This window comes from Mauremys reevesii, linkage group 1 (genome assembly GCF_016161935.1).
Source record: "Mauremys reevesii isolate NIE-2019 linkage group 1, ASM1616193v1, whole genome shotgun sequence".
In the NCBI taxonomy this organism is placed as follows: domain Eukaryota; kingdom Metazoa; phylum Chordata; order Testudines; family Geoemydidae; genus Mauremys; species Mauremys reevesii.
The window spans coordinates 224,720,932-224,738,328 of record NC_052623.1 but is presented as its reverse complement, the minus strand read 5'-3'; the positions used below and the strand labels follow the sequence as shown (position 1 = coordinate 224,738,328).

General features: G+C 50.5%; 1 protein-coding gene across 1 annotated transcript; it reads right to left on the bottom strand.

Annotated features, from left to right (window-relative positions):
* Positions 1 to 693: 693 nt before the first annotated feature.
* Positions 694 to 10,627, bottom strand: LOC120372122 (alpha-2-macroglobulin-like protein 1). Its single transcript, XM_039488928.1, has 6 exons — positions 10,538 to 10,627; positions 8,791 to 9,004; positions 7,341 to 7,573; positions 6,955 to 7,023; positions 1,995 to 2,097; positions 694 to 734 (listed from the first exon to the last, which is right to left on the bottom strand). Exons 3-6 carry the CDS (start codon positions 7,569 to 7,571, stop codon positions 694 to 696), a joined length of 444 nt encoding a protein of 147 aa, XP_039344862.1. The 5' UTR covers positions 7,572 to 7,573; positions 8,791 to 9,004; positions 10,538 to 10,627.
* Positions 10,628 to 17,397: the final 6,770 nt, after the last annotated feature.

Below are 17,397 nucleotides of genomic sequence, written 5' to 3'. Positions count from 1 at the left end.
GTTTAACAGGCCAATGCTCTCTCTAAATACAGAGTGATCAGGATCCATTTTGGGACTCAGTAAAATCCTTGCAATAATGACATGGTCCCCTAACAAGTTAACTTGCTACTGAGTTCTGCAGCCACAGAGTAGAGCCATTGTTATGGCAACTGGAGGTGCACGACTCCTACTGACCAACTAACACACGCCCCAGGGCCTGAGCACTCAGGGACCCTGGAGACAGCTCTGCAGCCTTCCGTCATTCCAGCGCCATTTCCAGCCAGCCCCAAGCTGGGTAACTGGATGGCTCGGCGGGATCAGCATTACAGATTCTTTCATCTCCACAGCAACAAGCTCATCACCCCAATTTAAATACTGGCAGAAGCAATCCCCTTAATTACAGTCAAACCCCGTTTATCCGACCCTCCATTAAGCGTTTGTTCGTGCTAACCGGACAACCAGCACACGCAGGTCCAGAAGGGGGCGAGCTCCCCTGTGGCCACTAGAGAGCGCTGCAGCATTGTGCTTCCCCATTCTCCAGTTCTTTGGATTTATGTTGATCAGATAAACAGGGTTCTGCTGTAGGCCAGTTCCCTCCCACCCTCAACATGCTTTTACCCAGACTGGTGTTTTTCTTGAATGAAATTTTCAGGCCTCCCAGCGTGCGCCAGACAGTCACATACAAAGCATGAGCGGCTGCACCACCTACTCACCTCACAGGCAGGGGGCACCGTAGTCTGTCACAGCATTTTCTTCTGTAAGAGGCAGGGGAATTGACTATGAAACACATTTGTCAGAAACCATGAAAGAAGAGCCAAATGCAGTGCCAGCACACTTGCTCATAATAAAAAGAGGGCCTACCAATACCCTAGACTGGCTAGACTCAGAACTGCTCATCTGTGTGTCATAGGCCCTGCACTGGTATCAGCTATTGGAGATTTCCCTTTAGCTTGAGTGGTCAGGGCCTTGGCTTTTGGAGCAGTGCATTCCAAGCATAGTGACCTCCTCGGTGGCCACAGAGTTGGCCCAGAACAACACTACTCCCTGATATGTCTCTAGCTCCTCTCCTCTTGAAGATCCTAGGGCAGATGAGATATATTATTGTCCCTATTACCTAAACCACCCACCATTGTGCATCTGGCCTCTCTGGCTACATTCCCTCACACAAAAGGAAAGCTCCTTTTGGGTTCCATCCTGTTCTTTTGTTGGAAGGGTCAGGCCCCCAGAGGAGACATCATCAATCCATCCATTATGAAAGCACTGGCACTGGCAGCATGCCCTGACATTAGCAAGCTCTGGGCTCAGCTGGCTCCGCATGAAGAGCAAGTTCTACAGCCTTGGGTCTCTGGAGGGAAATCTCTGCCCATGGCCCCGATCTGAGTCACTCTAGCGCTCACTCTGCTGCAGTACCCAGACTGCTCACTGGGACACTGGAGAGCACACTCGACTAGCAAGTGTACAGCAGGGGGCAGGCCTGCCCAGGACGCAGTGCTGCGGGAGGGATTGGCCATTTATTAGCTAGCAGACAGGTCTCGCCAGCAGCTTCGATTTGTAGGACTCTGAAGTTCTGAGCTGCCACTACAAATTGCTCATTAAGGGCCTAATCCTGAGAGGTGCGGAGCTACCATGACAGGCATCTACTTGAAGGGACGCTGTGAGTGCCCAGCGCCTTGCAGGATCAGGCCCCAGACTTCTGCAGTAATCAGGGGCGGCTCTAGCAATTTCACCGCCCCCAAGCACGGCAGCACACCGCGGGGGGCACTTTGGCGGTCACCGGTCCCGCAGCTCTGGTGGACTTCCTGCAGACGTGCCTGCGGAGGGTCCGCTGGTCCTGCAGCTCCGGTGGAGCATCCGCAGGCATGCCTGCGGGAGGTCCACCGGAGCCGCCTGCCGCCCTCCCGGTGACAGGCAGAGCGCCCCCCGCGGCATGCCGCCCCGAGCATGCGCTTGGCGCGCTGGGGTCTGGAGCCAGCCCTGGCAGTAATATAGCCACTGGTCAGCAGTTCTGAGCTCACCCGACATGTAGTAATCATAGACCTTCACATTAGCAGGCTTCAGGTCCTTCACTTGGATGTCTTGCTGCATCACAAGGGTATGGTACTGAGAATCCCAAGTCAGCTAAAGAGCAGAGATGCAAAGGCAGACGTTACAGCCAGAACAAAGATCTTGTGTGATAATCCCTCATGTTCCCCTAGAGCCAGCCTCTACAGGGAGAGGTCACCCACCATGGCAATGCAGGAGTCTCAGGGGAGGAACCGCACTGTCATCCTAGTCCCATTTAGAGAGGCTTCTTTTCACTATACACCATGGTCACCCCTGATCCCAGCTGTAGTCCCATGGGCGCTTTCCCCTTTCTTTATACCTTGATGCTCAAATGGGCAAAAGTGGCCTTGAACTGTGGGTGCCTCTATTTGTGCCAATCTTTAGACACCTGGGGCCTGATTGTCCCCTGACATGCACCTTGTGCAGTCGTCTGAATGTTAGCACCAGTGTGAATGAGTGGAGACTTCAGATCTGGCAGCATGTTACATACTGTGGACTGGTGTAAAACAGAGACAGTGTGCAACTGTCAGAGAGACACAGAGTTTAAAGCCAGAAAGGACACCCCTCACGATCACCTAGTCTGACCTGCTGTATATCACAGGCCACCACCACCACTCAGCACCCACACACTAAACCCAACCAAAATGATACCAAGTATTACAGTCCTCAGGAGACTAGACTATTATGTGCCATAGGCAGAGTCTAGGAGGGACTAAGGTGCACCAGTGACTGAGGATTAAGTGAGATATACCCAGATAATCCTGGCATGTGACTCACACTCTCACACCGCAGACACAGGAGGAAAAAAACCAGGGTCCTTGCCAATCTGACATGGTGATGTTAGACCCTGAGCTTGTGAGCAAGACCCAGCCAGCCCAGCACCTGAGAGAGAGAAAATGCTCATTGCCACGTCAGCTCTGGCCCACCCTCCCCCAGTCTCATCTTCAGCTCCAGCCATCCCTGTTGCTTCAGAGGAAGGCGATTAACAAAACCCCTCCCAAACTACATTGGGGAAAAAAAAATCCCTTCCTGGCCCTTGCAGGTGGTTGGCTGAAGCCCCGAAGCATGAGCTTTAGGAACACAGGACATAAGCCAGAAGTGAGCCACAGGGCTGCTGAGCCCTGCCTCCACCATCACATACACCCCCATCATACAGTTACACTCATAAATTCATCCAGCTCTCTCTTGAAACTAATTCAGTGGTTCCCCCCCCCCCCACAACTACTGGGGGGTTGTTCCAGAACCTCACCCCTCTGATGGTTAGAAAACTTCTCATTTCCAGCCTGAATTTGTTCATGGCTAATTTACATCCATTTGTTCTTGTGCCAGCATTGTACTTTAGCTTAAATTGCTCTTCACCCTCCCTGTCATTTACCCCGATGTATTTATCGTGAACAATCAGCCTTTTTCTTGCTAGAATGAATAAGCCAAGCTCTTCCAGTATCATCTCATAAAATATGCCCTTCATTCCCCTGATCATACTAACAGCTCTTGTCTGCCTCTGTTTCAGTTTAAATTAATTTTTCCTGAAAGTGGACAACCAGAAATTGTACACAATATTCCAGATGAGGTCTTACCAGTGCCTTGAATAATGGCATTATTATTTCTCTGTCTCTACTGGAAATGACTCGCCTGAGACATCACTTCCCTGAGTGTGACACCTGATACATACTAGGATCACATTTGCTCTTTTCTCAACCACATCACATTGGTGTCTCATAGTCATCCTATGGGCAGCCCTCACACCCAGGCCTCTCTCTTTCTGTGCCCATCTAACTGATGAGCCCCCAGCTTGTAGCAGAAATTCTTATTAGAACCTAAGTGCATGTCCTTTCACTTTGTACTATTGAATTTTATTCCATTTCTGTCATTCCAGTCTTCAAAGTCATCCACATGTTCCTGTGTAATATTCCGATCCTCCTCTCTACTGACGATGCCTCCCAACTTTGTATCATCAGCAAATTTCCTTTTTTTGTGCTAAGGTCATTAATAAAATATTGAATAAGATTGGCCCCAAGACCGATCACTGAGGAGCTTTGCTAGTAACCTCACTCCAGTCCGATAATCCACCTTTCAGCATAACTATTGCTTTCTCCCCTTTAGCCAGTTCCTTTTCCACTATACAATGCTTGTACTGACCCTGTCTTCCCTAATTTAACTAGTAACTTCCCATGTGGTACTATGTCAAATGCTTTACTGCAGTCCAAGTATATTAGATCTACTGCACTTCCCTTATCTAAAAAATTAGTTATTTTCCCAAAGAAGGAGATCGGTCTGGGACCTTTGGTACACCCATACTGCATTGCATCCATTTACCTCTATCAGTATAATCATTCTTGCCTTCACAATTTGCTCTAAAACCTTGCATACTACTGAGATCAGGCTATAATTGACCAGATCACTTTTCTTCCCTTTTTAAAATAGAGGTATGATGTTAGCTATTCTCCACTCATATGGTATTACCCCCAAATAGGTGGCTTTATTAAAAATCATTGCTATGAGACTAGGAATCTTGTGCAGTTTTCAGTATTTTGGGATGGATATTATCCAGTCCCCCTGATTTGAGCACATTAAGCTCTTTAAATTTTCCTTCCACCTCAGATGTGGTAATTTTCAATTCTAGACACTCATTTCCAACAACTGTCCTGCCTTCATGCCCAGGTTCCACATTATCATCCTTACTGAAAACCGAGGCCACATCTAGATTAGCTTTGGGCCACATCTAGATTAGCTTTAATATTCTTCCCATCCACACTGCATAATGGCCCAACCTCATCCTTCCTTATTCACTTGTTATTTATATAACAAAACTAATAAGAATAGGCTTTTTTTTTAAATTTCCAAGGTAGGCGCTTGACTTTTAGCAATTCTTACTTTATGCCAACATTTTCTAGACTCCAAGCTGTAGCTTTCTTTACGAGTCAACCCCTTTTTCCATTCCCTATAAGCTCTCCGCTTACTCCTAATAACCCTGTTGAGGTGGTTATTCATTCTTCTGGGTCTATAGCCTTTTTCTACAAGTTTCTTCCCCTTACTTGGGATGCAAAAATGTCATGTAACCCTTCTGCCGGGCCGAAACGATAGCAGCAAGGGCCGGGTTCAATACATAGGGGTCCCTTCCCCACAACATAATGCAAAACCAGCTCGAGCCCCCACCCAGTGACCTGGGAAAATCTTACACTCACCCCTGGGCGCCTCGAAGAGGCAATACTTCCCCTCTCGCAAGCACAGAGTCTAGTGTAGCAGAAAAGGTTTAATTACATGACAAACAACAAGCATTAAACTGTGAAAATACCTCAGCTAGAGTTCATAGATCAAACCGTGAGCAAAGACCCACTCCAGCAAATTGGGCCATGTCCTTCTCTCGGGGCCCTTGAGTCCAGCAACCCCCAAACCACCCACAGTCCCAAAAGTCTCTGTCCCGGGTCAGTGCAGCCCCAGAGCTCAAGAGTCTCTCTGCAGAGGTCCCCCTCCCCAGCCTGGGTAGAAAAGGGGCACCTTACGTGGTTTGGGGCCAACTGTCCTGCCTCTTCGTGGGGTTCTGCTTCCACTAGTCGTCCCCGCAAACAGCTCCGCTCCGCTTGCTCTGTGGGCTGCTCTGGTCCACCAGCTGTCCTATGAGCCACTCCAGCTGTCCTCACAAGCTGCTTGGCTCCACTCACCCAGTGGCTGCACAAACTGCTCCACTCTGCTCTGCCAGCTGCTCTGCTCCACAGTATGGCTTCAGGCTCCCCGACTCATTAGCACAGTACTCAGTGCTCTCAGCTCAGCAAGTCCAGCTCTTCAGTGATTCCAGCTCTTAGTAGGGGAGCCCCAGTACTAGTGAATTCAGCTCAGTAACCTGCATTTAGATTCTTAAGGGAATCAAAAATTAACTCTGACATTCCACAGTGGAGAGAGGCATAGGTGGAACTGGTGCTTCTGGCTCACACAAGAAGCCTATACCACCAAGTACAGATCTCTGTCCCCAGCCTCTCTCTCTTCAATGGGTTTTGGAACCCATGTGCCCCAGCTAGCAAGCGCTATCCAGCTGACAATGAAACCCCCCATCACAAGACAATTTTGTAGTTCCCCATTTACCCAATCAGGGTGACAACATTTCATTCCTCCTGCCCCAATAACAACGAAATTGGGGCTCCCACAGCTATGAAAATAACCATCCCATGCTGCTTTGCGGTATGCTAAGTGGGGTGGGAGTGCCCATGCAAATAACCGAAATACCAATGCAACACTTTCCGCACTCCCCATAATTTACCACCAGATGTCAGGGTGGGGCTCATCCTGACTCTGCTTACAGTCAGATAGGTTTTGTATAGTTGATTTGAAGAAACTCCAAGCCTCTTCCACATTTAAGTCCTTGAGTTCATCAGTCCAGCTGACTTCTTTAACTAACACCCTTAATTTCCCAAAAGCTGCCCTTTTGAAATAAAAAAACCACAGCTCGTGATGACCTGGCATTGATCATCCTTCAATTTCATTTAAAAGGAATCAACTCATGATGACTCGACCCAAGGTTATTTCCTCTACAATGTCCTTACCTCACCACCTACTACAACCAACTGTAAAATTGGATCCCTTCTTGTTGGCAATGACATCCTGGTTGGATTGTGTGTGGGGACTGAATCTGGCATCTCTGGATCTAAAAGCATGAGCCCCTCCTGCTTCAGCTAAAGGATCAGGTCAGGTAACACAAAAGCAGCAAAAGACTCGAACTCTCTACATGGTCCAATCACTAGAGAGGAACAATGAGCTGCACTGGGTTAGTTGGGCCTGGTTCTTTGAGGTGCCGACCATACACTGCTCCAGGTGAAATCAGCAGGCACTATTGGTGCTCAACGCCCTTGCGAATCAGGCTATAGGTGTCTCAGGCTGGCGCTAGAAATTAGAGACTAGTTTATTTTAGAGCTAAAAGGAAGTTTGAGTTGAACTCACCTCATCCAAGTAGAGGGTGACCTGCTCGACTTCTCTTTCAATTTTCTTCACCGCAGGCATTTTATTTAACTGAGAATAGAAAACAAACCCAAACAAAGACTCCAGCATGGAACATCTGTCTCCAGGGAGTCTTGCCTGCATGCAAGCAAGTGTGATACATTCAGGGGAAGGTGATTGTCCTTGGTGACCAGAATCCCACTCCTAGAGTCCTGGGATGGACTGTGTGTGTTGTGGCCCCTGGGAGGAGAAGAGCTAGAACTGGCCATTGGAATGCACACAGACATTTCTTCTTACCACTTTGCAGATAAGCCTCCTCATGGATACAAACCAGTTTTCCCTGCACACAGACTCTATGGAGGCCTGTAGGTGGCTGGGTGCACACTCACCTCTTCCAAGGACTCTGTCACAGGGTTGTAGCCAGACAGCATCTTCGCCTCGATGAGCACCAGGCTGGTGGACACAGTGCCCAGTGTTGCTGCAGCAAGAGCCCAGAGATAGAAGAGAGTAACATCATCCTGTGATCCACGGAGCAGACGGATTCCAGCTTGGCCTTTGGGAGCCCGACAGAGAGATCTGCTTCTCTTTGTAGGCATTCTCCTGCCATCATCCCTCTCCATAACTGCAGTGTAATAAATACACACACTCCTGGATATGTACCCCCCCTATTTACTCTCCATAGCACCTCCCCTACCAACTGTGTGCCAAGTCTCAAGAGAACAATTTCCCAGTAGTTCCTGGTATTTGTTGCTTCCAGTTGGGTCTGGAGATTCACAGCAGGGAGATCTCACCCTCTCGCTGCCATGACGTCAATTCTGACCCTAACCAGGCCTGGGAAGGGCAGAGGAGGCTGGAGTGACAAACAGCTGGGGGTGGGGTGGGGGAGGTCTGAGGTGAATGCCAGGGCTGGTTCAGCCTGTGTGTTGTGCGTGTCCCTACACATTAGTGTTTCAGGGCCTAATCCTGCAAGATGCTAAACACTGCTGGCTTCCTGGGGAGCTGGGGGTGATCAGCACCGCCCATGTCAGGGCCGCAGCCTGGACCGCTTTACATCCCACAAGGTGAGGCTCACCCCAGGGCTAGTAACATCCATGGTGCTTGGGAGGATGGGGGAGGACCCTGTCCTAGGAAGACTGGGTCCGGAGCAGCACTTAGGCCTCCCAAGAGGAATGGGAAAGGGGAACCCTGGCTGTCTGGAGATTGCTACAGAGCTGGAGGCTCACAGAGCCAGAAGCCTCTGAACACAGGAATGGCGAGTGGCAGCTGCGGGTCTCCAATTGGCTGTGAACGGCGACAGGAAAGTGGGCAGCCTTCAGGCCGATGCACTCCGTCCGCAAAGACAGTGCAAAGGTGAGGGCGCTCCTTGGCGGGAGGGATGTTGTATCGCAGGGTGGCCTGTCAGGAGACACAGAGAGAGGCAGACATGGACAGAGAGCCCCAGTGCAGGGGCAGATGTCACAGAGCAAACCATGCTCTCCAGGCCTCCTGCTGTCTCACACAGTCGGGGGAAAGGACCATCCTGAGCATTGGGCAAGTTGGGTGGCTGCACTGTCCCGCTGTGTCTGGCAGTTGGTCACCAGGTCTCCTGGAAGACAGCAGCTTCTCCGGCCTGGTGAGGAGGAACTCCACCATCACTGACTGAGAGACATAAAAACCCCTCTTAGACCCCTAGCTACCCCATCCACCCAGCCCTTGGGACCTGGGGCAGGGTAGTTCCCAATTGCCTGCTCTCCAGTCCAGGCTGAATACCACGGAGTACGCTCGTCTCCTTCCTACACCCATGGCTGGCTCAATGGGGTCTTCCCCCAGAGATGACCCCTGTCCCTTGCCCAGCCTGACCTGGAGGAACAGGCACCCCTGGCCCTGAGCCTGCACTGTGTAGCTGCTGGGGATGTCTGGAAGCTGCGCCGTCTCAGCAGAAGCTGGTTGGTGTTGTTCAACTGGATCTCATGGCTGAAGCCCTCAGAGGAGATGGAAGCATGGAGGTCAGGGCCTCTTTGCTGTAGGTCTTGAGGCCATACAAGGTTAAGGCTTCAAGGGCAACCACAGTGTCCTGGGGAACAGACATAGAATCATAGAACTAAAGATCAGAAGGGACCATTATGATCATCTAATCTGACCTCCCGCAAGATGCAGGCCACAAAAGCTGACCCACCCACTCCTGAAATAATTCTCTCCCTTGACTCAACTGTTGAAGTCCCCAAATCCTGATTTAAAGACTTCAAGTAGCAGATAATCCTCCAGCAAGCGACCCATGCCCCATGCTGCGGAGGAAGGCGAAAAACCTCCAGGGCCACTGCCAATCTACCCTGGAGGAAAATTCCTTCCTGACCCCAAATATGGCGATCAGCTGAACCCCGAGCATAACATAACATAAGAACATAAGAACATAAGAAAGGCCGTACCGGGTCAGACCAAAGGTCCATCTAGCCCAGTATCTGTCTACCGACAGTGGCCAATGCCAGGTGCCCCTGAGGGAGTGAACCTGACAGGCAATGATCAAGTGATCTCTCTCCTGCCATCCATCTCCATCCTCTGACGAACAGAGGCTAGGGACACCATTCTTACCCATCCTGGCTAATAGCATGCGGGCAAGACTCTCCAGCCAGACACTCAGACATATGACGGGGGAAACAGAGTCACATGCTTTCTGTGAACTCCCATCCCTCCTCCTGCTCCACCCCTCACACAACAGCGAGGGACAACGTGGGGAGAGATAGAGGCTTCCCCTAGAACAGACGGCATGAGCTGGAGAAAGATTTCCCTCTCCCACCCCACATGTGCAGGTAGCTCCACGCAGCCTCCCAAACTAGGTAGTTTGTGTGATGAAGTGGGACTGTTCGTACTGGGGGCTGGGAATGCTGGGTGCAGATCTTAAGTATCTAGCAAAGCAAAAGGCCAGTGCAACCGAATGCCTGACACTCTGTCTCCTAGCAACTGATGGGCTGGGCACCTCCCCTGCAAAGGTGCAACTAAAGGTGTTGGAGACAAAGGGGTCAGGTGACCTCCTGGCCCGGGAAAGAAGCTGAGCAGAGAGGAGGGGCCGGAGGGGGTTGGGCAGACTGGAGCTGGCTGGGGAAAGAAGGGAAGCAGAGACAGGGCTCTGATCCCCAATGGGGGCTATGGGGCTCCTGGGGCCCCAAGATGGGCCTAACAGGGGGGATCCTGTTATCGGTGCCTGCAAGACCTGTGTTGGACTGCATTCCTGTCGTCTAAATAAACCTTCTGCTTTACTGGCTGGCTGAGAGTCCTTGTGAATCGCAGGGAGCCCGGGGGGTGCAGGGCCGGACTCCCCCACACTCCGTGACAGTTTGTTTCCCTCGGGACAGCATTACGGCCAACAGCCCATTGCTCTTACAGGCCCCCAGATCAAGGTGGGTTCTCTGCCTGTGAGGGAAGCAGCAGGTCACCTGGGTTGAGGCAAAGCCTCTGTAGGGTTTCTGCTGCTTGGTGAGCCACAGGGCAGGCTATCCAGTGACATGGCTTCCCCAGCAGTGTAGCTGGGCTTTGCTCCTGAAACACAGCTCAGGGGACAGAGTGGGAGGCAACACAGGGAGTCTGGAAAGCAGCTGGGGGTGCGTTGTACCATCAAGTCATTGTTGAAGAGCTTCCCCATGCTCTGGAAGCAGCTGGATGGCATCTGGCTCCAGGTCAGGGCCCTGACAGCATCCTTTATGTTCTGCTCATCTATGTGGATAAAGTGAGGTGCGTGTGTGAGGAGCTGGGAGCAAGAAGTGCAAGGAGCTGAGAGTGAGATGGTGTGCTGCTGGAGGACTAAGGAGTACAAGCGTTATCAGACACCAGGAGGAAGGTCCTGTGATGAGGATAAAGAAGGTGTTTGGAGGAGGCCCTGGGGAAGTAGCCCAGGGAGTTGTAGCTGTCATGCAGCTGTTACAGGAGCACTATAGACAGCTGCAATCCACAGGGCCCTGGGCTGGAACCCGGAGTAGAGGGGGGGGCCCGGGTTCCCCCCAAACCTCCCAACTCCTGATCAGACACAGGAGGAGTTGACCCAGACTGTGGGTTCCACCAGAAGGGAAGATCACTGAGGTGAACAAAATTGCCAATAAGCTCAGGACCCACCAAGGTAGAGGAGGAACTTTGTCACAAGTCCCAGAAGAACTGTTTCTAAAAGGACACAAATGTCATGGCATCTCCCATTGTATTTTGCATGTGGGGCAAAACAAACAGGCTGCCCCCCGATGTAGTATTGGGAGAGTAGGAGGGGGGAAATAGAAGCAACACAGACACAATAAAAAAGATCTGAAGCTTTCAGCCCTGAGCTCAGACACACCCCCTCCCACCAGGACATTTTGGAGCTTCTGAAAATTCAGTAAACAAAACAGGAGTCCTTGTGGCACCTTAGAGACTAACACATTTATTTGAGCATAAGCTTTCATGGGCTACAGCCCACTTCATCGACTGCATAGACTGGAACATACAGTAAGAAGATATTTATACATACAGAGAACATGAAAAGGTGGAAGTATCCATACCAACTGGAAGAGGCTAATTAATTAAGAGAAGCTATTATCAGCAGGGGAGAAAAACTTTTGAAGTGATAATCAAGATGGCCCATTTTGGACAGTTGACACGAAGGTGTGAGGATACTTTAACAGGGGGAAATAGATTCAATTAGTGTCGTAACCGAGCCATTCCCAGTCTCTGTTCAAATAAGTTAATGGTATCACATTAAAGGTGTCACAAGTACTCCTGTTCTTCTTGCTGATACAGACTAACATGGCTGCTACTCTGAAACCTGAAAATTCAGTGTTGTTTCTCTCCTCTGGTCCCTGCTATTCTAACCTCATGCCCCAAGTGCAGGTGGGGCCAGCAGGGCTGAAATCCCAGCTGCAGACCTGAGTCAGACGCTCTGTGTAGTGCAGTATGGACATGTCAGCATGACTGAGGGACCTAACTTGCAAACCAAAGTGTGTAATGCAGCGTGGACGCTTACACACGAGTTTGAAAACACCGAGTCTGCAAGCCAGGGTCCCACAAATCCAGGCTCGGCGTGCAGCTTAGATTTACCCAGAGAGCCATGGGCGTCTTGTGAGAGGATAAAGCATTTGCAGTCAGATTTTCAAAGGTGGTATCTGACGTTGGGATGCCCAGCTTTGGACACTCAAACATGGAGACTCCCCAGATCAGTACATCAGCTCCTGAGTGAGATTTCCCAGTGTCAGTTCAGAGCAGCATCAGAATCTCTGGACCACTTCAGGTTCCCTATACTTAGGACAGTGCTTCCCTGACCCGCTCTGCTCCTCTTTGCCATGCCTGAACTGAGCTAGACCAGCTCTCGGCTCATGCTCTGGGGATCTCTGCCTACCAGGTGTTTCCTGGCCCATGGCCTTCCCCAAAGGCACTATATGAGCCATCAACGTGCTTATAATGGAGCTGCCGCTGGTATCCTGTGGAGAGCCAGACAGACAGTTAAGATGTTTTGCAGCCGTCCCATTCTTTGGGTGAGCGATCTCTCTCCCAGTTCCTCTTTCTAATAATAATGTTCAGAGTTTTGCACCTGAGCAGCTCAGCCAAAGGGATCTGCAGAGGTATGTAAGCATTATTGTCCCCATTGTGTAGATATGGGATAAAGGAGGATTCTGCACTCATTTACACTAAAGTCAATCTGGAGTAACTCTTGTGACATCAGTAGAATTATGCCAGACTCACCCAGCTTGGAATCCAGGAGCAGGACTCTCCTTACAGCTTCATCATGTGATCAGCTTAGGGCTGGTCTAACCTAGAAAATTAGATTGAGCCAGTTTATGTTGCTCTGGGGTGTGAAAAGCCCACACCTCTGAGCAACGTAGTTAAGCCAATCTAAGGCCCCCGTGTAGGCAGCACTAGGTCGACAGAAGAATTCATCCATTGGCTTACCTACTGTCTCTTGGGGAGGTGGAGTACCGCTGCCAATGGGAGAACCTCTCCCAGCAGCATGGGTAGCATCTATACTGAAACACATCAGCAGCACCACTGTAGTGCTCTAGCTGTGCCGCTGCAGTATTTCTGGTGTAGACAAGCCCTTAGTGAACTCTCACAGCTAGCAGCCAAACCTGCATTCAGATCCGCTCACAACTTTCCAGGAAGCCAGCAGCTTTTTGTTGATCTCTGGGGTCAGCTGTCCTGGGCTTCTCTAGGTACCGTGTGATGAAGACATTGGGGGCGAAACGCACCATGTTCTGCTCGCACATCCACTGAACATCTGCAGGAGTCTGTCGATGGTCTGCAGTGCTGTCCCCATGATGTCTCCTGTGAGACTGAACCACACCATAGAGGGCTTTATAGATTTATGTACATAAGAATCCTTTTTGCTGGCATAGCCTGTGAAATAACCTAGAAACATAGAGCCTGATTCACCTCTCCCCTACTCTGGTGTGAATCAGGAGTCATGACATTAAAGCCAATGGAGTTACATCAGGGTAAAATTGGTGATATAGGAGAACCAGGGCCATAGGAGATATCATTACTGTTACAGATTAAGGACCCATCCAGAAGTCTAATGTCACACCTCCTACTGTGCTGAACCAGACCACAAATCCTACTAGTCCAGTATCAGAGGGGCCAAGGCAGGATGAGTTACAGGAAGGTATAAATTCCCCATAACGCATCTCGCTGTGCAAAACTTCCTCTTGGGGGACCGGGGGGGGGGGGATTTTCAATTGATTCCCAGGTGGAGCTCACTTTGTTCACTAGTGCATGAGGTTCCAGAGCCTTGGTCATTGTTATGCTAGCTAACAGCACTACAGATGTTGTTCTCATTCATAGGTCCACTTTTTAACTCTCTAAAGCCATTTTCCTCTAAATCCTGCAGCAAGGAGTTGCACAGGTTAATTACACTTTGCATGAAAAAAGTATTTGAGCAGTGTACTGTCCATTTTATCCTGCTCTCTTAGGAAGTAGCTTCATAATGGGGCTTCTCCTATTCAGATGCTTCCAAACGACATGCGTATATTTTAAATATTCAAAGAGTGTGTGAGAAAGAGGCTCACTGACTGGGCAGTGATCCTGCAGGGAACAATCTTGCATTGGCTAAGGGGATTCAGGGCAGGAGGATGGACAAGAAGGGGGCTCTGGTAACAGAAATCTTCCACCTTTAGCTCATACAATTCTACGAATGCTGATCATCACAGTAAGTGGAATTCCACCAGGGGTGAATTTGCTCCTCTGTGAGAAGATGGCATTAGAAGAAGAAAGTCTCCTGCTTTCCAAGAAGCCCTGGATGAGACAGACAGACAGTCAGTCACTCCTCAGCTAGAGCGAAAATGTGAGCTCTCTCTGACCCTGGCACCACATCCCCCGGTACAGTCAGAGTGATGGTCTCTGAAGTGGTGTTCCCTGAAAACAACAAAATCACTGGCCTGTCAGCATGGTGGAGTAACACGGGAGCCCAACCCACACTAAGCATCCCCATGAGCCCAGCCTCCTCAAAGGGCGAATGATATGTGGGATCCTCTGGCCCTGAATGCGCCAATAGTTGACATCAGAGTTCAAAAGATTCCCTGGACACTGATGATCTCCTGGGACAAAAAAGGCACCGTGAACATTACAGCAAGTTACACTGACAGGCCCGCGTAGGAACTCCCCGCACCTTCCCTGAAGCCGTATTGATGGGGGGATGAAGGTGGAGGGTTTGCCTTCTTCCAGGCCATGGAATGGTGCGGGGTCGTCTGTTATGCTCATGTGGGTAAGTGGATTAATAGCAGAGCAGCACAGTGTTGCTGGGGCCTCGTAACATGGTATCATGATGGCCTGATGGAGTGGATGCAGTTGTGCTGGGGCTTACTGGCAGAATGATATGGCCAGACATGTCTACACTGCAATGTAAGTCTAAGGTTTGAACTCAGGCTCAAGCCAAATCCAGGGCTTGGATCCAGGTGCCCAGGACCCTACAGGATGGAGGGTCCAAGCCTGAGTCAAGCTGGGACTCAGGGTTCAAGCCCTATTGCTTTGCAGTTTAGGTTTGGCCCCACTGGAATCATGCTTTGGGAGTCAGCCAAAAGTATCCCACGATCCCATGGGCTGACTTTCTTTGTCCTCCGGACAATCAACTTTTCCCACACGGCCCAAGAACAAAAGGCCAGAGTGGGCATATTTTGGGAGGGTGCTAGGAAGTCTGGGATAGGGGTGGTTGGACTTGGGCTCTCATAATGTAGTGTAGATGCTGGAGCCCCAGCTTGGGACCCAAGGTTCAACAATTCCTAACCTAGGATGACAAGGGAGTGTAGATGCTCAAGCCCTACGTTAACGAACCCAGGGTCTGCTAACTCGAGTTTTACTAATCCTGAGCTTACCCTGCAGTGTGGACATACCCTTCGAGGCATGGTGGCCCAAGCTGTCAGTGACAGGGTGGCATAGTGGCTCTGTGACATGGTTATTCAATTGTTCAGTGGTACCAGGAGCTTGTGCTGCCATGAAAGACCTTATTGTCTGACAGAAGCCCTCTTCCTGCAAACGTCCCACAGCTCCTGTCTGTCCCCTCTCAACAGGGCTCCTCTTGCCCAGCCCGATATCAGGGGGTTGCTGGTAGATCACATTATTTCTGTTTCACCTCCCATCTCCATGCACACATACGTGTCCAGTAGAACATCAGCCACCTCCCTCCCATTGCCAGTGCCCAGGAGCAACCCCCGCTACCTTTCGGGCATAGGAGGGAGGTGCGGGTGTTCTCCTCTGGCAGTCCCTCTGCCTGGTGGAAGAGTGCAAACAGGCTCAGAAGGGGAAATATTGACAGATAATAAGGCACCATAAGCACCACTGGGTCCCCAGAGCACCTAACCCAGTAACCCTCCTGGGATCCCCAAAATACCTCTCAGAGTGGCCAGGTATCTGTTAGACACCAAACCCTGGGGACTGCACAGGGCAATCTGTGCTCATCAAGAGACCCTAGTCAGCCTCACCACGAGGCATTGGGCAGGCCTGGACTGTCCCTGAGGGGGCTAACCAGGGGTTATCTCCCACCTATTCCCCGCATAAGTCAATGGCTCAGTGTAAGGCTGTGACTGACACAAAGTTTTTCAAACCCCATCCTCAGAGGTCCCCACAGCAGGACCTGACCTTGACTAGCAGGGGTTTAATCACTGTACCTTTCCCTCCTGTCTCTAGCACAACAGTCACGTTCTCTGTGCAAATGTCCTCAATTGCCTCAGCAGTGATGGTGAAATTCACCTCCCCTGTAAAACCAATTGTAAATATATCGAGCTATACCATCTAAAACCTGCACTGGAATTTGGCCAGCTGGATCCTTTCCTCCAGTTCACCCAGGCCTCTCAGTCCTGCCCTGCAGCCCCCTGCCATCCCAGTGCTGGGCTCCCCACACAGCTCTGCCAATGCCCCTCAGTCCGGCCCTGCAGTTCCAGTCACTCACTCCTCCTTACCCAGTTTTGTAGCCTTCACGTTCCAGGAGAAGGTTTTTGCCAAATCATGGCAGAGGCAGGCGGTGAATTCGACATTTGATTGCACAAACTCAAAATCCCCAGAGTCCTTTAGGCTAAGCAGGATCTGGGATGAGACAAAAGGGAAATTGGGATGAGATTTGCTTCTGCTTCTTTGCCTGATCCAGATGTTAGTCAGGCCCCTAGTCCCAGGACAGGGATCATTGGCATCTAGTGTGGCAAATAACCTGGGAGCAATTAATCCCCAGCGGACACCACAATTCCTGTGGAGCTCAGCCGTGCTGGAAAGGGGCAATGGGGGAGACTGGGGTGGGATGGCATTGTGAAGAGCTGTGTGGATCCCCAGAGATCCTGTTTCAAGGTGATTGAAAAGGTCTACCCTTCACTGAGGTAACACCTTGTCTGGATCTCTGTCAATGGGGAAAGTGGTATTAGAGGGCCCTTCCCCACAGATAAGCCACTTACCCCATGCACTGCATTAGGTAGCTGAACACTTTGACCTTTAGGGGGAATGACTCCCCCCGGATCACAGAGTAGGGCAAGGCCATTTCCACAAAGAAGAGCTTGAAGGTCCACAGGCTGATGGTCTCAGAGAATCCCAAACCACTGTGCTCTGAGGTACAGAAACTCATGGCCTTCCAGTCGGTGATTGTGTCAGGGACCGTGAGCGGCAGCTCAGCAGACCCCGAGTCACTGGGGAGAAAAGGAGAGGTGCTGTTCAGAATGGGGCTGCGCAACCCCCTGTCCCATCAGCACCCCACTGTTGCCAATACACTACAGTGGGCGGGGGTGGGGGGAACGTAAGGTTATGAGGGCAATTGCCACTTGATAATTAAGACTGAGGCTAGTGTTCCATTATACGTTTGATTTTCAACAGCTACTTCACTTCACCCGAAAGAACCAGCTGCCCTGAAATGTCACATGCTATAGCTCATCCTAGGGTTTTCCGGGTGATTCGACGGGGATGGGAGGGGAATCAGAAAGGAAGTGATGGTGTTTCAAAAATAACACCCCTGAAGTTGACTTTTTGGAAAATATCCCTGACTTTTAT

Excerpts from the sequence above, each read along its gene's own strand:
- LOC120372122 (XM_039488928.1), bottom strand. The coding sequence starts at position 7,571 with ATGGAGAGGGATGATGGCAGGAGAATGCCTACAAAGAGAAGCAGATCT. Across the intron at positions 7,024-7,340 it reads TGACAGAGTCCTTGGAAGAG|TTAAATAAAATGCCTGCGGT; the intron begins GTGAGTGTGCAC and ends TTCTATTCTCAG. Across the intron at positions 735-1,994 it reads CTATGATTACTACATGTCGG|AAGAAAATGCTGTGACAGAC; the intron begins GTGAGCTCAGAA and ends TGCCTCTTACAG.